This window comes from Agelaius tricolor, unplaced genomic scaffold (genome assembly GCF_023055355.1).
Source record: "Agelaius tricolor isolate 1412-34295 unplaced genomic scaffold, bAgeTri1.0.p SCAF_12, whole genome shotgun sequence".
In the NCBI taxonomy this organism is placed as follows: Eukaryota; Metazoa; Chordata; class Aves; order Passeriformes; family Icteridae; genus Agelaius; species Agelaius tricolor.
Window position 1 is genome coordinate 17,322,088 of NW_027269272.1, and position 21,018 is coordinate 17,343,105.

At 40.6% G+C, this 21,018-nt stretch overlaps 1 protein-coding gene across 3 annotated transcripts in view; it reads left to right on the top strand.

The window, feature by feature from the left end:
• The window catches only part of DIS3L2 (DIS3 like 3'-5' exoribonuclease 2), a 180,275-nt gene that overhangs the window by 28,296 nt on the left and 130,961 nt on the right, over positions 1-21,018 (top strand). For all 3 annotated transcript variants that reach the window (XM_071437863.1, XM_071437864.1, XM_071437865.1), the window contains exon 6: positions 97-198. In XM_071437863.1, coding sequence (XP_071293964.1) covers positions 97-198 — 102 coding nt within the window. The remainder of the gene's footprint in view (positions 1-96; positions 199-21,018) is intronic.

The window sequence follows — 21,018 nt, forward strand, 5'->3', positions numbered from 1 at the left end:
GTGTGTGTCTTTCTTGATGGCAGTGTTTTAAACCTCATAACAACCATGATTTAATATGTTTTGGTCTGGCACTTACTTTTCTTCCCCTTTGACTAGGATGGGAGCCGCGATATCTTTATTGATGGAGTGGTTGCTCGCAACAGAGCCCTGAACGGTGACATCGTGGTGGTGAAGCTCCTTCCCAGAGATCAGTGGAAGGTCAGTTCAGTATATTTTTGCAGTATATTTTTGAGAGAAAGAGTTTATTGCAATTTTCATGACTAAACTTGTAGGGCCTGAGACAGAGAACAGAGAATTTCCTACAAATCACATTAGCTAAATTGAGTTTATGCTGCTGTTGATTAAAAGAGTTTATCCATTACAATGTTTGGAAGAAGTGATACCTGAGGCGTTGACACCTCATTCTTTGCATGGAATGGCCTTCATTATCACTGTATGGGAAAGTCTGAGACTGATTCCAAGCACATTTGTCAGAGGTGACTTTTGGTATCTGCTATTTGGCTGTCTTCATGCTGTGGTGTTTTGGATAGCACTGTGTAGGTGTTTGCAGTTGCTTATGTATTTGACAAGTGTTGTTCACAAAGCTTTAGTTATAATTAATCCTCTCTAATTTTTGGGTCCTCAGTCCATGAAAAGTTTATCTTGTCACAGCTCCAGATTTTGTGGTAATACCCTTCTTAATATGAATGAAGCATGTGTGAAATGACTGGAGCAATACAAATACAAATATGGGACAATTGCTTTCATTTTCATGTCTGAGGATTTCAGTAAGATCACTGTCTGGAATTTTTTTTTCCCCCCAATGGTAAAACTTCATTCCCTAATCAAACGTTGTCCTTTCAAATATCTGGATAATTTTATCTTGTTTGCAGGTTTATCTTTAAACACTACTATGCAAGGGCAGTTTTTGTTCCTTTTCTCTAGTTGCTGGGAGATGAAGCTACAGTTAGCAATTTTAACATGGGTTTTTACATGTAAGCATGACAGAATCACCACAAATTGTTTTCCAAACATAGTTTTTGTACTCTTCTTAAGAGTTTAAAGACTGTCATAGATCTTTTGGACAAAAGTAATTGTAAGGATGTTTCCAACAGAATGGGGGGTGGTCTGAACTACTTTGGCCTGGTGCTTTTACTCAGTGTAGCTACCTTCTCTGCCTGTCTTTGTTTGAAGCTATGTGATTTTAGACTTGCAAATGCAAGATTTCTTGCCAAGTCTGGTCATTTGCTGAACCTTCTACCTGTACTGTTAAATCTAATAACAATTGAAATAATGGTTTGAGACATATTAGAATTTGTCTCTTCCTTTTAAGTATGCATAAAATGAGTGAATGACCTGAGTATTTATTGACACACCTAACTACAAAACTAAACCTAATACAAAAGGCAATCATAAGTGGGTTCTAAGGTATTACAGGTATATCCATATACGAATAAAATAGGTCTGCTGCCATCTCAGTAATCTCTGAGAACCAGTTTTGAGGGTCAAAGCAAAATTTCTTCGATAGCTATTCGAGGCCTCAGGTCAGAGTTCACTAAAACTGTGTTGATAACTATGTGTTTTAGTCACCAATTCCATATAGGCAAGTTATCTTTTGTATTAAACCATTTTATATAGATGGAAAAACAGAATAGTTTGGATGCTTGGATCCTTTGTCAGGACCTGCCAGCACAGGGCTTCTTTGTAGGCTTGATAGAGATTGCCTGAGCTGGAAGCTTTGTCTGCAGTTTTCTATTTATACCTGTTTCTAAACAAAGAAAATGCCTCTCCCTCTCTCTTCTATTCTCATACCTTCATATGTTCAACAGCAATGATCTTTTATGAATATAAGAGGAAGCATTCAGAATGTTATCCCTGTTCTGGCAAAATGTATGAATAAATAGAACTGTTAGAGAAGTGGTATTTGACTGCAAGGGAGCTATTCAAAAGACTTGAGTGTTTTGTAATATGATTATGATTCTTCTGTGGTGAATTTACCCTTGCCAAATGAAGTAGCTGGAACATGCCAGTCATGTTTTTCAGCCACACAGGTGCTGTCCTGTGTAGTCTCATTTTTTGTTTCTTGCTATCAACAACTCAATCAGCGATGACATTCCTCATTCCTTTTCCCCTGCTCCCCAAATCTCTTGCTATGTACTCATGTTTGTATTAGTTCTTTGGGAAAGGTGCCACTAAATTGCACTGAAAGATACTGCCTTCTTCCAAATAATTCATACTGATTAATGATAAACTGTCACAACCTATTTTAGGTTTTTCCATTTGTTTAGTCTCATGCTGCTGCAAAGCTGCCACTTAGGTGTATTGAGGGTTTCCTCCTTCCCGTTGGGCCTTTGGAACAAGCTGAAGAGCTTCAGTTGTTTCTCTGAAAAATGTAAATCAGATATATGGTATAACTGATGCTCTCAGAGGAGGCTTTACAGGCTCTGTACATATTGGTTTGTTAGGATTGAGATGTGTGTGCTGATTATTTTTATGGTTCTCTATTCCCAACACATTACCCAGCGCTCCACTGAGAACTGAGCTGTTTTTTTTGCTGCTGTACCAGTTTCTTGCACAAGATAAGGCTGTTGTTTCAGCAGTGTGTTCAGTCTGTGCCTTCTGGGTTTCCAGCACCCTGGATGTCCTCTGGATGCTCTGAGGGAAGATCTTCCCATTGCTAGTGCAGGTGGTTTCATGCACCTTCTCCTGCAGTCACAGTGTATTGCTGTGTTCCAGTAAGGGCAGAACTTAGCTGGCACCTCAGTTCAATTTTTATGTGTAAATGGGAGGAAAAGGGAAAACCTGTGACTGGTAACAGGCTCTGGATTTTGGACAGAAAACCTGTGTGTTTGCTTGAATTGCTGAGAAAATTAGGAGCTGCCCTGTCCCTGGTGAGTTGTTCATTGCAGGTGAAATGCCTGTGAGGGAAGAGACACCAGCTGGAGAGCATTTTCTTCAGGGACATACAGTGTCCCACTGAGCTGTAATGGTGATACCCTACACACAGGTATAAACGCCACAGTGAAATGTAAGGGGATGGTGAAATGCTCTGCATGTGTGGTTATACTTTATGTAACATCCTCTTGAGAGAGACAGCAATATTTTGCTGTCCAGCCTTCTACTTCTTGGCTCAGTGGTGGGAAATTTATCAGGCTTGAATTTCTCAACATTGTGTCCTTCCCAGCATGTGCATCAATTGCTTGGATGAGCTACTGTGGTCCTCCCTGTGCTTTTTCTGTCTGCTCTTAAAGCTCTGTTTGTTCACACATCCGCGGGGAGAGCTGCGCACTGTTCAGCGATGATCAGTTTGTCAGTTCATAATTCACTGCTTACTATTAGCTCTGATCAAGAGCCAACAATTTCAGCGTGGCACCACAGACTTGAAGGAGAGACTTTTTGTCCCTGAAACTTGTTATCTTGCTCTCCTGAAGGAGGTGGCCATCAGCTTCCTGCCAGGCTTGAGCGGTCTGCGTTGCGGTGACCGCATTTGGAGGCCGCCTTTCAGAAGTTCCTCTCCTGTCCTCTTGTGTTACGTCTTGGGAATATTGAGGTGCTATGGTAACTTTCAAATATTTAGCTTTTGCAAAGTAAGGTATTTGACTTAGGCTGTTTTTCTAGGTACTTAACCTACTCTTAGCGAATGAAGTCAGAATATCGTTGCAGTTTGCAAGACTGTCTCCTGACTTCAAGCTGTAGGGTTTCCCCGAGTCTGTGCCTTTATCTCCTAGAAGAACATCACAATAAAAGATAGCCAGTGACAGGATTTACCTCAGTCCTTGTTAATTACTCTGATAAAGAAGAAAAATGGTGCTTTATTTCTTGACTGATTTTTACTGCTTTAACTTCCACCCCTGGGTTCTTAGTGTATTTTATGGAGTTGTGCATACATCAATTTCAGAAGCTTCAATTATACAGTGTATAATTACTGAAGTCAAAGAAAATGTTGATACTATGATTACAGCAATATTTTGTAGGCTCATTAAGGAGGGAAGCAGTGTGTCAGTATAGAGGATAAACCTAACCTGTTTTTCCTTACAGCCTCTTTTTGCTCTTTTGCCGCCTGCTTAATTGCCAGACAGAATTTGTTTAATTTCAGGTATCTGTTTTGGTTTTTCTTGCAAGATGTAATTTCTTTTGTGGAAGGAAATAGCATAATAAGTCATTTGATATCACTTGGGGCTTGGATTCCTGGCCCAATCCCTGGTGCTTTTAGAGTAGTAGTTTATAACGTGGAATGTTTTTCATGACAACCGTCTCATGTATTGCACGCTACAGCTGAAATTTTAGTCTTAGTCTGAAAATAGTACCCAGACAAGGACTTGGTGATGCCCAAAACTTACAAAAAAGTATTTTGGGGTCTAACTCCCTGTTGGTTGCTACAATATGCCCGTGAGGTCTCCAGTTTTGCATAAATTTACTGTATATGCAGATAAAATAATTCCTGATTAACCTGCAGTTTCTCAGAAATTAGTGCAAATCAGTGCCCCTGTTGTTGTTGTTTTATGAATAATTTCCTTATCAGCTTGCAGTACTTCTTTGCACAATTTCCTATTCCTTTGATTTTGACGGAAGGTCTCTAAGGCCAAGGATATAGATCTGTTCATTATGTACAGTGTGTGTTGCTGGATAATAGGATAATGGGTCCAACATTTTAGTCACAAAGTGTCCAACAGTGATAGAAATAGTAATGCTTCATAGTTCATGAAAGCACATGTTCTGTTCAACACTGAGCTGTCAGATGCAATGCAGTGCGGCAGGAGATCTTCAAGCTGCCTCTTCTGAGCCATACATCACAGATAAATATTTAAACACTTTCTGTACAGAAGACATAAAGTACAATTCACTTTTCCCAGCTGTGACTGCTATTGGCATAATTGCAAACAAATGTGAAGAAGAAACAATTTGATTTAAGCAGTCATCACAAATATCACCACGTATAGTTTGAACAGAGCTACGTATCCTGGCAAGTCACTGCCTCCCACTGTTGGTGAAAACCTATGAAGCATTAGTTGTCCAGAGGAGATGCTAGCTTTGGATTTGCCCTGCTGAATAATAATTCATTTCAATCAAATTCTTCTGAGACTCAGTTTCTTCTCAAAATCTTGCAGCTAATGTAAGGATAACAGTAACTCAGGAGGAGATAAGGTTCTTAGAGGGTTATCACAGCAAGGCTATTTGAGTCTAACAATCAAGAATGTTGTTTGGAAACATTACATTCATAATAATAAAAAAAAAGGTTCTGGAGAAGTCATTATTGAAATAGTAAGTGTTCTGGCACACTAAAAACATTCAAGTGTAATTCATGATATTCAGGAGTAAAGTGGGAAGTCTAAGAAGCCAGCTAGGAAGATGTCCAGAAAAGCAGAGCTCTAGCAAATCTGAAAGGTTGATGGATGCTGTAAGGGAGGAAGGGCAGTTGTTTTGGTTTTTTAATTTGTTTTGCTGTAGGCTTTACAGTGAGGGCTGTAAGTTGATGGTCACACACAAGTGTGTGCATATCCTTCCTCATCTTGGCAAATCCCCAAACCACAAATTGGTGGAATCTGGAAAAGCTTCATTACATGCTAACTTTCTAATTGTGCCGTTCTTTGGACGGCCACATGTTGTTCCACACTGCTAGGCCTTCTCTGTGAGCTGGCATGGCTCTTCCCAGGCTTTGCTGAGCTGCAAACTCACTGGGTTTGGAGTAGCAATGCAGTAGATTGGTAGCAGAAAAGCTGAGAGAATAGGAGGCGCTGCTCACTGAGACATGTGTGGCATTTGCTTTCTCACAGATGTCGTTATGACATTTTGTTAATCAAATATCACTTGAAGTGAATCAACTGACATCTTAACACAGCCAGTTTTAATAGCAAGCACTGGCATGCTCTTTATGGTGCATAATGATATAATTACTGCAATGATCTGGATTCTGTGAGATTGCCATGACCCAGTGCTGCATTCAGCCCTTGTTCCCCCTGCATGTGCAAAACAAGGAGGCAGAAACACCAGCTTTTGGATGTTGCAAGCAACCTTGCCTTCCTGAGAAGGGCCTTTCCTGCCTCTGTCTCTCTGATGGTAAAGCCAAACCCAGGATTCTGAATAATAAAATCACAAGAAAGGTACAGTGCAGAGTTTTTGAAGAGTCTAATATTCTTTTTATTCTTCCTCATTCTGTTCTGAGTAAGAGTGATATTAAAAGGCAAATTGTTTGGTTAGGTAGGAAGACAAACTTTTTGAAGAGTCTAATATTCTCTTTATTCTTCCTCATTCTGTTCTGAGTAAGAGTGATATTAAAAGGCAAATTGTTTGGTTAGGTAGGAAGACAAACTTATTTTTACTGACTGTCTGCATCCTGTCCTTCCAGTGCAGACAGAGTCACATTGCAGCTGTGGTTTGGCTGCACAGGCACAGAATAAGATAAAAATGTTTCTCTTAGGTGAACAATTAAACATTAAATAATCATTCATGACATGTGGTCAGTTGTTACATCCCCAATGTAATAACAGCAGATGGGAGTGAGTTTAGGCTGTGTGAGATACTGCTAAATTTCAGTGTGTGTTGCTCAAAGAGCTTCATCTTGCACTGAGGGAAATGCTCTTGGAGCATCTGATCTTACTTTAGAAGAGGAGTCAAGCCAGCATTTAATACCTGGTGTCTGCTCCTGCTCACTACTTTTTTCTTGGTCACATAAATATAATCTAGTACAGCAAATTGTTTCCTTTAACAACTAACTTTTCTTCAAGTGATTGTTTTAAACTTTGTTCTTCCAAGTCTTCTGTAAATATGCACACATCACAGTAGATTATTCTTAATCCAATCTCTTATATAACCACTATCATTTTGGACTTTTCTAAGTTCTTGGTTCCTGTGGAATTAGTATTTCTTAGAACTGTTTGTTTTTTGCCAGTTTGGAGACTTATTTGGTGATATCACATGAGTATTTGGAGCCTGCACCTTATAAGAGTCATGATACCTGTTGTTGTGATGGGATTGGTTTTTAGAAAGTCATGCACATTAAACTCACTTAACTTTTTATAAATGCTTTCTTGAGATACTATCCAGATTTTCTGTAGTCTGGGTTTCTTTCTGATCTGCATAATTAGGAATAAATTTAAATCAACTCTACTGATACTAAAAGTTTCATCTGGCCTAAACTTGGTACAGTGAATGTCATACTCTGTTTTTTTTTTTAAGGAGACTATATTCCTAATTTAGCTTGATAGCTGGTGAAATGAAGAACTGCTATGACACTAAAAACCTGATGACCTTTAAGTCCTGAGGTGATGTGGTTTTGGACTGTATCCCTAAGTTCTGAAGAATAGGAAAACTTCTACATATCTATTTGCATGTTTGCTCTTGTTATTGGCTGTCAGAGAAACAGCAGTTGGCTGCAGTATTTACATGTGGTCTAAACTACTGAGCTTGGCTCATTAACTCTTTTCCCTTGTTTCCTTAACTCATGTTTATTTTTCTTAAGGCCATAAATCAGAGGGACAAGGAATCTAAAATAGGGGTGATTTATGTAAATGAAGAATTGCATCTGCTAGAGGAGTGACAGAGATTTTTCTACAACAGGTTCTTTGGGGAAGGATGTGGAACCTCATTTATAACCACGTGTTTCTCAGAGATAAGAAGGATATTTGTCATCAGGGATGGGATGCGTTAGATTTGTTGTTGGTAATTTGTAACCATCTAAGATAAAGGTATCTGCAGTCAAATAGGTAGGTTTTTGAGTCAGCATGCTGCTCCTTCAGAGAGCTGGAACAGTTTTGCCTTCTCCCAGACACTGTTCCTGTGTCTTCCTCCAGATGAGGCAAAGTGCAGCCAGGTTGAGGAGATCTCCTGGCCTCCCAATTTCTCCTGGCCTGGCTTTGTGATGTTACTTGCTTTGAGGGGGATCCCTTCTCCTCAGATTTCTGAAGCTTATGTCCCAACTGCTGTGCACATCACAAGAACTGGGAATAAGTCTAGTCTTGGTGCACTATCATGCAGTGCAAGGTGGTCAGTGATTTATGTGCATTAATAGTAGTTTTTTTAACACTGCTAACACAGGAAGTCTTTCTTGCTTGCTATTTGGGATTATCCTTCAATATACAAATCAATGTCCTGGAACCAGCTGTGCCAGTCTCTGTTTCTGTAGTATCTTGAAGAATTGCAACTGATACTTTGAATCAAGTTTCATATTTAAAAAGTACCACTCAGAACACTGAAAGAGAAATTAAAATTCCTCCTGATTATCTTTTCCCACAAATTCCTCACAGCTTCAGTAGCTGTGGACATGACGACATTCCCCAGCATGTGCTCGCTGTTAAGACATCTGGTGTGGGTTTTTGAAGGTCCCTGGTTCTACCTGCACTTTCCAGTTTTTACCGCAGCCTTAACTACCTGGAGGCTCTTTAAAAATGTTGGGAATGATCTAAGAAAATACTGCAAGGCAGAGCTGATCTACCAACTTTGCTGAAAAAAGCAATTTCCTTACTTTCTCACTATTTTTATTTCTTTCTCATTGTTGGTTTATTTTTCTGTGTTCTGTCATATCAGGCAATATCTGCTTCATGAAAGTGGGTCTGTCTGTGTTGCTTATGAGCCTTTTAGGTTTCCAGTATGCTATTGATTCATCCATCTTCAGCTGTGTCACCTCCTGGGGTTGAAGCGTTTCTTTGTTTTTAGCTTTGTCTAAAATTGTTTTGAAACAGAGAGCAGTGCCAAAACACATACTTTTAATTGAGCAGCTTTGGAAGTGTGAAAATGAAGTCTTGGCATGATCTAATTAGTGCTTGTGTATTTTGGTCGCAAAAAGTGACTGGTGAAGAATTCCCCAGACACGTTCTCTGTTCTGTGTGAAAATAATCCTGCATAAAGTTGTATATCCTGTATATTAGTTCTTGTTGGTGCTTGGAAGTCCTGACTGTTATGCTTTCACTAATTAGCTGCCAGGACGTCCTTTTCTTCCCAGTCTCCTTGCTTTTGGCTTGTTTGTTGGAATGAACATTGGCTACTTTTGCTGGCAAGCTCTATAGAAACTGGCATCTCTCTTGTGATCTCTTTCAATCCCTCATGGTGTAATGTTTGCCAGGTTGGTGCTGTCTGGGGAAAGTCCAAAGGACTTGTGTGAAGTGGAAGGAATATTTCAGCAGTTTTTCTTTCTTCCTGACCTAATGACTGTTCAGGGCGTGGGGAGTTCTGGTAAAAGTCTCAAGGACAGTAGCTAGGTTGCTCACCTCTGTGCCCTCCTTGAATTTTTTTGCAGTAAAGTAAATTTCTGCAAGGTTTTATCACTCCTTTTGATGTCAGACAGGCTAGGTTGTTTTTTTTTTCCTTCTGTGAAGATCAGGTTTGCAGCTGTAGCCTCTTGCAGTAATTACAACTGCTGTGATGGTCTGGCTTAGGTTTGGACTTGTAGCTCTTCTCCCTTTGATGAGAGCCTGAGAGCTTATCCCTTGACAAGATCCTCTCTAAAGGGTCTATGAACAACAGACCTGGGCATAGCCCAGCTGTGTCTGACAATCCTGTGGGACCCATGTCCTGCACAGCTCGGCTGCCTTGGGAACAGCTCTCTGCCCATTTGAAGAGTCTCTTTCTTGCCCTGACCTTTAGGCTCGTGCTCTGGGCAGAGCAGTCTGGCAGCTGCAAAGCTTTGCAATGCCTTTCCCTTCAGCCTTTGTCTTGCAGCTGGCCCTTAAATGTACAACTGGCTTGCCGGTGTTAGACTGGCAGCTTCCTTGCACTATCTCCATATTAGAGCAGCATCCAGGGGGAATGTCCCAGCGCTCCTTTCTGGTGACTGTGCCTGGCTGTGTCACCTGGCTGGGAGCAGAGCTGCTGCCTCCTGGACTGCAGAGCTGTGCAGCATCACCACTGAAGGAGAATGAATGGCTCGTCTGGCTCTAGTTTATTTATCCAGCTGAGCAGGGAGCTGGTGCCATGAGAGATTGCTGTGTTGGCAAGACATCTGGTGCCTGAGCTGCTCTTCAGGTCTGTGTTGTACCATGTAGACATACCCAAGGTTAATGGATGGCCATTAGTTTAATCTGGTTTAATTTCATAGCTGTGCTTCATGCATAGTCTGAGCAGTATTTTGACAGGATGGCATTACTTTATCTACTCTTTCTTGTGTCCCCCCCCCCATTCCTGAAACTTTCTCTAAAAATGCTTTATTCCTTTTCTTCTCTGCACAATTGTAAAGCTGTGGATGTTATATGTTTATCAGCTGAGATTCATGTCTTGGAAACTTAATTTACCTTTTTATCTAATGGTTTATCACTAATGCATGGTAACGTTTCCTGGCAGGATATGCATTGTTAAAATTCCTTTGTAGGAACTCAAAAAATAGCATAGGAGCGGGTGGCTCCTGTAAGGTTCAAAATTTTTGAAGCAGAAAAGGAAAATGCTCTTCATAGTACCTGACATCAGTCCCACTATCCTACTTTCCCATGGGGTGACTCCTATCAGTGCTGAGATATAACGGAGTCCAAAGACTAGGTGTGGTGGCAGCTGTGGCTGTCAAGTAAAGGAAAAGCTGGGAGGGAAAGGCTGGCCTTGTCAGGGCAGTGTCTCCAGCTACACAGGAATTTCCTATGAGCTGATTGAGACCTTGGACAAACTTTTTGCTAACAAAAAACCACTACCACATGTCAGAATTGATTTGTTTATTTTTCCCACCTTGTCTTTTTGCCACTGAAGGAGTCAGCATTATCCAGTGGTCAGTTATTCAGCTGTCTGCCCTCTGGACCTGCAAAGCCACTCAAGCACTTTAACAACACAGTGTTTTTGGGGATGAGTGGTACATCATTGCAGCAGCCAACTTCAGGGACATGGGAATGGTCCTGGGGCCCGAGGCTTGTCTTTGAGCAATTAGTTGCTATGATCACAAATAAATGATAGACTGTGCTTCTCAGCTCCAGTTCCCAAGCACTGGTTTCTGTTAAGTGCTTTGTGAAAGAAAGGAAAAAATAATCAAAAAATAATCTGCAGTTAAATTCATCTCCTCTAACAATGTCTAATGCTTTCTGAGGACCGGTGCTTGAGGGAAGGGTGTTGTACAAAATGACAGACAGCAAAATAGACATAACTCTTTGTGCAGGGCTTTGAGGTATTAGGAAATACAGTTCCCAACACTGGCACATCAGCCTCTGATTAAACACTGTGGTTTTACCGGCTCAGGATTGATTACTTTAGAAAGCATTAAGTATTTGTCAAATACTCTTCCTTCGGATACTTGACATCCGGATCCTTTTGTCTTCATGACTTGCCTCAACACCTCTGCTTCTCAGCAGGCTGGGTGTGCTCCCTCCTACCCCTCCTCCTGGCCCCAGTGCCATGCCCTGCACTGTGCCTCAGTCTTAAATTTTTGCATAGAAGTAGCTGGTTGCACAGGTTGGTCCATGTTCCTTGGGCGAGGTGAGGAACCAGGATGAGAGAAAATACTTGCCTCTAATGAGCAGCTCTGTGCCCTTCAGTCTGTTAAAGAAAAAACCTTTTCCCCTTTGCAAATGTGAGAAGGGTGTAGCATGGTTCCTATGTCCTGGCTAGCAAGACACCCCAGGAAATGCTCTATGGTCAACTCTGTTGACCATTTCTATGGCTGGAAAAATGTTTTTCCAGCTGAATCCATAGCTGGATGTACTGTACATTATAGTGTTACATTGCTAAAAAACAAATGATGAAAAATATCAACATTATATTTAAAATTTGCCATTTTCTTTATTATTTGCTGCTACCTCTTAAATTTTTTCAAGTCTTTTTTTCAGGGTTAGTCAGAACAGCATTGGAGTAAGTATTGTCCTGCCTGTGTTGCATTCCCTCAGCTCTGAAATGAAAAGTAATGTGTTAGCAAAATCACTGCTCTTCCTTAAGGTATGCCAGGGGAAGTTGCTTTATTTCTTTACCCGGAATACATAACCTTTTCTTCACAATAAAAATACACCCTCCCAAGCATTAATTGTTTTTCATCCATGGCTGTGAAAAAAGTTCTTTCCCCAAATTGTCAGATTTTTCCAGCACAGTTGCTCTGATATTCTCGCTGTGCAGAAATAAATACAAAATAAATGAGTGAGCTGTTCATGTGTCATTGATAATTGAAAACAAATATAGACAGAGATTATTTTTTAAATTTTTGCTGAAGAATGTTTAAATCATGCCATACTGCATTACACATTACAGGATATTTATGCTTGTGTTAACACTATAGTTAAAGCTGAGGTTAGTCAACCTTGCTGTGTTACAAGATTAGAGAGGTGAGTGCAGGTCTACAATAAAGCTTGTTTGGGGCAGAAAACTGAGCTCAGAGGTTTGTTTTGAAGTCAGTGTTTTATGGACAAAGTTTGGTAAGTCTACTCTGTGATTTTTCTCAAATTGAAGTAAAATGCTGTATGTTGAAATGTTTCATTTCATCATGTTGTACCTGTGGAAGGACTTACCTGAAGAATTTTCTCTTATTTATGAGACTTCAGCTGGTGACTGCAGGGTGGAATTTTAACAGGTGCATTTGCACTTGGCTATGGGAGGAAGAAAAGAGAAGGAAATACTTGTAGTCTTTAGGAGGTATTTAAACTTTTGGGGTTTGCTTTGGAAAAGTTAATGTTCATTAGAGGTGGATACCTTTAGGATGTAGTAAATCATACAAATGCACGTGACAGTGTTGATATGAGAGATGAGCGTGTTAGGCCAGTGATGGGGAAACTTCATCCCGAGCAGTTTGTTGGCATGTCAGATGGGAATGGGCCACTCCCTGTGGAGGTCAAGAGTACACTGGTGTTTGTGTGGCAATTTTTGACTGCTCCAAGAAAACAATAGTGGTTTAAATTCCTAAACAATGCATAATTACGTGAACTGAAGCTTGCAAATTTTTGAGCTCATTTGCTGTACTAACTTGCACTACTAAAAATTCAGTGTTTTCCCATTAAACAGACTACTTTTTGTACTGAGAGGATTGTAGCATGTTTGTTTCACAGTACCTCAGTTGCAATATCCATATATTTTATATGACTTGTTGCAAATATACAGGTGAGAAAGTTTCTATATTAAGACTGTTTTATGCAATAATTCACCTTAACCCCTAAAGCATCATAGCAGCTTTCTGTTTTTCTTTGGGTCAGGTCTCAGTGCTTCTAGGGCTCATGGATCCTGGCTCATTGTTGAATACTCTTGATAGTTTCGAAGCTGTTAAATGTCTGAGTTGCATCTTTCAATTACAGATCCGTAGCTTTCTTCAGTGTCACTTGCAGTGTAATTTGGGGGGAGCAGCTCATAAAGCCATGATGAGAGAAGAAAACAAGAGGCACACAGTTGAATAATCTGAGAAGTGAAACTGCTTGTCATCCAGTTTCTGAAGTATTGGCTTTATTTTTAACAAGCCTAGACTGAAGGTTTGATAAATTGGGGCTGTATGGATTGTATTAGGCAAATCAAGTAATAATCTGTTAAGAAATTATGAAACCCATTCAAACCCAGAGCTTGGGTAGAAGATTTTAATTGTACTCCAAGGACTCTGCAAGGTGCAGTGAAATAACTTGTGGGAGGTTTTAAAGGCAGCTTTACAGTGTGGTCAAATTAGAAGGAAAATTATTAGTTAAGAACTGAGAACTTGCTTAGTGTTATTTTGGTGGAGTGCTGTTAACATTTTACAAGGAAGCAGGTTTGATCATGCACTTGGTGTGAAGTTTGTGTTGCCAATAGCCTTTGTTCTGCAGGAGCCTCTCTGGGAGGGTTTGAATGTTTGAATCCTTAGGGGAAGGATGCCTTTGGTGGAGGTGCCTGGCCGTGTCTGCTGATGGCTGGCAGTACAGGTGATTGTTTTGGGGTGGGATCCTGTCCCTCCCTGGAGCTGGAAGAGTTGGTGTGAACTGGTGGGTTCTCGATAACCTTTTGTGTGTTTAACGAGACAAATCCTTCCGCTCAATTGTTTCGCTGTGAGCAAACGCTTATCACCGGATGATTTTGTGTACCTTGTGTCCCTTTGAATTTGTTTTGGATCAGGGACTGTAAAAGCTGGTGTCTGGAAGGGGGTGTTGCAGGGATGGAGCAAGTATTCCCCAGCTTGTTAGAGTTGCTCAAGCACAAGAAATGCAGTTGCTACCAATGGCTTACATGCAACTTCCTTGTGTCATTTGATTTCACCCTGTGCCGTGGAATTGCAGTAGGGGTAATGAAGTACTTTATTCCACAGTCTGTGGGTGAGGATGGGTAGACTGAGGTGGGAGTGCATGTTTCAACCTTCACATTGCCAATCTCCACCCCTCTGTGACTTCCTTCACTTACTTTGTCTCTGCACATCTCCATCCCTCAGTGCCAGGGCCCAGCATGGCCAAACTGTGGGAGGTGGAAGTGGTAACTTGGGTCCCGAATGGAGCAGTGGGATTTCAATTTGGATCCTCAGCAGCCTGAGGACAAACTGTTGCGTGTGCTTTCTTTTCCTGTTGGTGTTATGGCACAGTTGTAGCAGGGTACATGGTAAACCAGCAAATTAGCTTCAAGGGTCAAGAGGTATTTCAAAACTAGGGAATTTAAGGAGGTTTTGAGCAACAAGGAAGTGGTGAACCTAATGTTTTACTTGAGAGGGCATTAACTTGCTTTTCACATGTCCTTAGCTCTTAAGACAATATGGGTGCTTTGGGTACTGATAGTCTTAGACATGGTACCTGTCATCGATGGGTGGAATGGGAGCAGGCAAGTGTGACGTTTGCCATGTTAAAGCCAACAAATAAACTGCTTTTGCTGGTGAGAAAGCAAATGAAAGGGGTTTCCTAAAGCTGTGGACTGCCTGGGTAGGCTCTGAGATTTTGGCCATCTTCCTTTCCTGTTTTATCAGCTAAGATGAATGGTGAGTCAGTGAAGCTGTATGGTGTGTTTCATTATTGGAGACCTGTCAGAAGAGTTGGTTAATAATCCAAAGCATTTGGATTCAATGTGATAAAACTAATCATAACGAAGTACTTCAGTGCCTAACGTGAAGCTGTGAAGAAAATCCTATTATCTTAAAAGTATGTGTGTATGAAAGGGCTAAATTCTTCTTTCTTAACAAGATAAACATAAACTCATTGGTGAGTTGCAGAGCAGCAGTACTGTGTCCAGAGGCTGCTTTCCAAACTTCCCTGAGATGAAGTGAAACTGAGATTTAGTGCTGTCACTTGTGGAGTTTCAAATATACTTTTGAAGACCTTTTAAGTTACATGGGAGAAGTTGTTATGGAATCAGCTTATTTAATTTATATTTAAATAGTTGTAATGAACATAAATTTCCTTTCCTAATTTCTTGGAACAGCCTACCTTTTTTGCTGGGTGCTTTTTTTCCTTTTGTCAAATTGCTTAAACAATTTATCATTAACGCATTTACTGTATTGCAGTTTAACTTCTAAGTATTATTCAAATAACTACTTCTAGGTAAGGAAAATTATTAAATGTTATCCCATACTTACTTTTACCCAGAGGGAAAGACTGAAGAAGTGAAGATTGCTTTGAGTTCATTTGATCTGTATGAAGCAGCTTTAAATTTCCTGGGCTTGTTTAATGAATGTACTGAAAGCCCAGTGTAGCTGCCTGTCTCAGATCCAATAATTGTACACAATGTATTGCTGGGGAGGGATAGTCTTTTCCCTTCTGGTTAAAAGGATTAGCAATCTGTCATTGTTGGTAATGAATGTTTGCAGGTAAGCGCAGTCCAGATTTAGCATTTGAGCTGGCTTCCTTGTGAAGGTTTGATTTCCTTGTTCTGTAATTTCCAGTGCTCAAGTGAGAGTTCTTCTTGGATGACTAACGCATTTCGGTGCTGGTTAAGGCACTTTTGAAAACCCAGTGTTTTTCATATATTAAATATTTTATTAATGACATAAGCAGGTGTCAAGGCTAGTTCACAGTCACATGTTTTTGAGCTGTGCTTCTGAATTTTGTGATTCTCAGATTTATTTTGTTAGAGTGTTGAATGGCCTTAACACTTGTTGCTGTTCTGCTTCCCCACGTGGCCCATTAGCATCTTGGCTTTGTACCTTTTTACTGTAACCAAGTGCATAGTTTTTCTTGTATTTCTGCATTTTGTGTTTCAGTCTTTGCTGCATGTTTAAGAGACTTGGAAGTGTGTTCAGAATATTGAGAGGAATGTATTGCTAAAGGTGAACCCTGATGCCTTCTGTTTGAAGTACAACTAACTCTTCTGGGCATGTAGGAAGAAGCTCATCACTGCTTTTTCATAGCCTTTGTGATGCAGTTTGCTGCAGTGTACAGCCATCCATTTCCTACTGGCACACAGAAGGTCTCCTGAGGCAGAGGGGAGAACTCAGGATAAGTTGTAGGGTAGAGTCTGTCAGTGGGAATATCTGGCTGTTGTGTGACTGAGCTGCACGTGTGTAGTGGTGGGCTTCATCAGGCTAAACCAAGAGGCATAATATAAATCCTGTATTACTAATATCTGGGAATGGCCAAGCTGTTAGGACTTGGAAGCACGATTCAAAGATTTGCCAAGTTAGCCTTTGATGATCACTAGGAGAAGAGTTTGCCCAGGAGAAGTGAGTTATAATGTAATTCAAGATTTTCTAAAAAAAAAAAAAAAAAAAAAAAGCCTCTTGCGCAATCAGAGTTTAATGACCAAGGTGATGGCTTTATGCTGCCATTGTCACTGGTTAAATCCCCAGTATTTTTTATTTGCACCTGTTTTTACTGATCTCATAATTGGCCATTGTTACAGAATGCATGTGGAATTTGATTGAGAGACCAACTTTTCTTTTTGGATGGAATGCAAACTACCTATTGCAATAAAGTTTCTGTACTTGTGATTATGGGCACTGTCAGTGTTTCCATTATAAATTTCTGGATTTTTTTTAAAGGAGCTTAAAACTAAGCTGTAAAAATTTGTTCTTGGCAGAGAACTTGTGTACAACATCTCAGCTCAAGTAAGACATTTTAATGAATTTTGAGAGAGGAAAGGAAAACCTGAACTGTTTTGTAAGTTGAGGTTACACAGGTGAAGTATACCCTGAAATCTCTTGTTAACAAAACTCAGCTTGTAAGGAAGTAGCACAACAGAAACCCCCAGTGTTAGTCCCATGTCCTGCATTACATTTTAAATTGAGTTATAACAATTGAGTGTAACTTTTGATTCATTCTGTGGAAAAGCTTTTGACAGAACAGCATTCATTGCCGGGCAGGAAAAACAGACCAGAAGGTACCTGGCATCAAGAAGCAGGGAACTCTGTAGTGGCCAGCCCTTCCCACCACTGGAAAAGGCTTTTTCATGGTGATGGCAAATCTGTTTCTGAGGGAAAGCAGTAAAAATATGCCATTCCTATTGAGTCCATTTTTCAGTGCTGCAGAAGATGCTCTGAGACCATGTTCAATCAATGTATATTTTCACTGGATTAAATAAACCTGACTATTGACGTCATGAAAATAAGCTGAGAAGCCTGGTGGTGGATGCTGATGCATTTTACTCTTCTAATAAACACTGCTTCAAAATTTAATGAAGTGTGCCATGTTGCTAAAGGTAAATGCAAACAAACTGAGCTGTAGACTCTTTGCTTGAGGTGCTGCTGGTTAATGAGATTCGTCACCGAGTAATGTGAGCAGATCCTGGTGACGCAAATGCCAGCAGTCATTCCCTGCCCTATTTCAGGAGGACACCTGGTGATACTGATTGTTTTCACTGGAAAAAGAAGAAGCACTGCAGCAAGATAAGTTCTCAGCAAAATGTTGAGCATCACTCATCTTTACTGTGCCTTGAGATCCTAGTTAGCTTTAACTTCCACTAAGATGGGCTCCCTTCAGATGCAATCTTTGTGTCACCTTGTGCTCCTCTGTTCTCCTCTGTTAATGTGCTTTGTCTTTAAGAGAAGCTTCCTAAAAGTTCTGTTGATCATCTATAATGTATTGTTTGGTTTGGTGCAGCACTCAGCATGGTGTGTGCCTGGTTCTGACTGAGGCAGCTGAGCACAACTGAAAAATAAATAACCTGGGAAGGGTGCATTTTATCAGAGGTAGGGGTGTGTGGAACCTGTGCCTTCCAGCAGGAATAGGCAGACATACCAATTCCCTGGATGGTGCTCTTGTGCCTTTCCTTCTAGAATGTCTTCTGTTGTGGCAGGTTTTATGCTCACTTTTAAAAAGAGATCAGTTTTTTTGGTACCATTGCTATTGTGTGTTATTGATAAAGCTGCATAATAAGAAGAAATCACACAGAAAGGTTCTGGAGAACACCTAGGTGAACAAGTTTTGCTGCTGGAGGCAAGTTCAATGAATAAATTTTAATGAAAACTTCAAGGGATTTTGTTATTGTAACAGACAATTGTCTAAACACTTTGGAAACAGATAATTTGGTTCTAAACTAGTTAAAATTTTGGTTTTAAATGTTTTGTCCAAGGTATGAACTAATTTTGGAAAGACATCGATAACCAAACTGTCAAAAATTCTTATTAGTAAGTGCCTGAAGATTATGAAAAGATAGCTATGCTATGGTTATAAGTGTGGAGTCATTCATGATTTTGCTTCTGTTTTGCTATTCTAATGATATTTCTAGGTGTGATACAACTGAATGATGTCTCAGGTCATCTTTAAATAGGAATTCAATAATTGCTCTGTTTAGTGATGAGCCTGTTAGCTTTGTGTGTGGAAATAAGAATATTTTTTTATTCCAACATAAAATATAATTGGTGTTTTGTTTTTAGAGTTGTGTGACATGTCTTTCTATTCTGTTTTGATTTCAAGCAGCAGCTGTAAATAAACTAATGCAGGTCTTTAATTATGTGAGTCCTGCTGTGAAATCTGGGGTTCTGAAACCCTGATCATGATCTGTGATTAAGCCTTGGTCTCTGGGTGAGAAGAAGAGGGAAAGCCTTCTTTGGTTTGTAGAAACCTCACTGATGTGTTACTGTCTCTGATAAGGCCTCATGAGTGAAGTAATGCTTTGAAGTACTTGAAAACATTAATCCTCACATGTGCATGTAAACCAAATATCATCCCCATTTTCTGAGTGGGGAAATGCACCCTCATTTTTCCTGGGACACCTGCCTCCTCCAACAGCCTAATGTGTTTTTTTTGGCCTGTTCTTCTTTAATACCTATGGAGCAGAGTGACCTAAAATACTTAATATATGAAAATTGTTTAGATATTTGTGTTTGTTGCTTATCACATGTGCGTGCTTTGCTATTTTTAGCTTTCTTTTCACACTTGGACTTTGCCTTGCCAGCTGTGTGAAATTCAGGTGTAACATCTTCAGGACAGAGTGTGGAGGTCTGCCTAGCACAGTGTCAAGTGCTGCAAACTGGGCAGCTTGGATTAAGTGAGTTTCCAAATTCATGGGCAACTGAGAGCAGGATTATTTTCCTTGAACAGAATTAATTCCTTATGTACTTTGTAAGAAACTTGTTGAAAGTCTAAGATGGATATGGAAGCCTGGGATTTCTTGCCAGTAATAGTGATTTAATATGAAATCAGTCCCACCTGCACTTTCAAACTGGCATTCAAAGACTCCTTGCCCAAATAAATGGACTTGTAGCAGTTTTAGCTCACAGGTGAACCTTCCCAGTTTGATAACCCAGCCTGTATTTCCTGTATTTGGAGGAATCTTGGAGCAAAATTGTGCTGCTGTCATCTCCCTCTTCTCTTCCACAGTCCCTTGGTGCTCTGTGTTGCAGTGAGATTCTGTCCAGGGACAGAATTTGCTGATACCAAGTCAAGTGAAACAGTACATTAGCCTCACAGCTTGTCTTCTCTTCAGAAACAACTTTAAAGGGACACAGAAAGGTCTCACCATTTGAGGAAGCTGTTCTCTTTTAATCCTCATTGAATCATCTGTTTTTCTTTTCCTCCACTTACCATGCTTGCAGGGATTATCTCCTCCAGTTCCTTTCATCTGTGGGTGGTCCTCTTCAGCCTGGCTGCCCCTGTTCTGCCACAGCTTCCCCTGAGCACAAATCTTTTCCAGCCTGTCCTGGGGTGATGGGGAAGCTGCTGGATTCATCACGGTCTTGGCGTGCATGACTGGAAGTGGCAGCAGAACAGCATGGCAGGACACAGGTAGAGTTATGGCTCAGCCCATTTCTAGAGGATGGAGCTGGTCATGGTTAGAGCCACTCTGTGAGATGGTACCTGCTGGCTCCTGCATGGAAAATACAATGTTAAAGTGAATTTACAGTCTTCTGTTGCTAAAAGTTTCCTGGAACGTGTCTCCATCACCTGTTACCAGATCTCCTTACCTTCACACCAAACTGTGACTATTTGCAAAGGAAGCACTGGGTGGTTTTGTGTGGGTAACTTTAACAGTATTGTGCTGGCAGTGGGGGAGGCTGTTGTTCTTGGCTGGAGCCATATTGTAATGCATTTGAAATCTGATTTAGAAATTATTGTAGATGCCAGTTTCCTTGGTGTGACAAGGTAGAGACCGCAGGAGTAGGAACTAATTTTGGCAAGCCCTTTTGATGAGGTTGAGATGGACATAGTGGGATGCACTCAGCCCAGAGCAGCTGCGTTTTGCCTTCCATATCTTCAGAGGACCAGTGGAACACAAAACAAGTGCGAGAATGTTCCTGTAGAAGATGAAAAGAAATAAAGACAGGACAGTCCAGCAGTTGACGGAATGCAGCCTGAAGATGGATGATTGGAAAGGCTAAGAAATGAACTATTTGAAGCATTTCTAGAGTGGGTGTCTCAGTGACGCTTCAGTGATGATGTGTTTAGGTTCCTGGTGCTCTTATCCCACTGTGTGAATAAATAAGCAGACCTGGGCTGATGGAACACACCAGTCAAAGGAAGTTCCCATTGGGGCATACATAGTCCTAAAACTTCCATAAATTGTTCTATAATATGACAGTTTCCAATTATGGGTTTTCATAATAAGAGGCTCACTGGCAACCAGTAATGCAAGTTAACTGTGGAAATTTCTATTGCTTTTCTTGGCCCTTGTGGACTTCCTGAACAGTATGTGCTTTGTCCCAGGTGTCCCATTCTGGGCTTTGAAAGTGTGTCCCAACATGCCTGGGGCTGAGACCCCTGGGAGCTGGCACTTAAGAGCCCAATCAAAAGGAACAAAAACTGCAAGTGAGGGGCTGAAGGTGTCAGCCCCAACATGTAGATG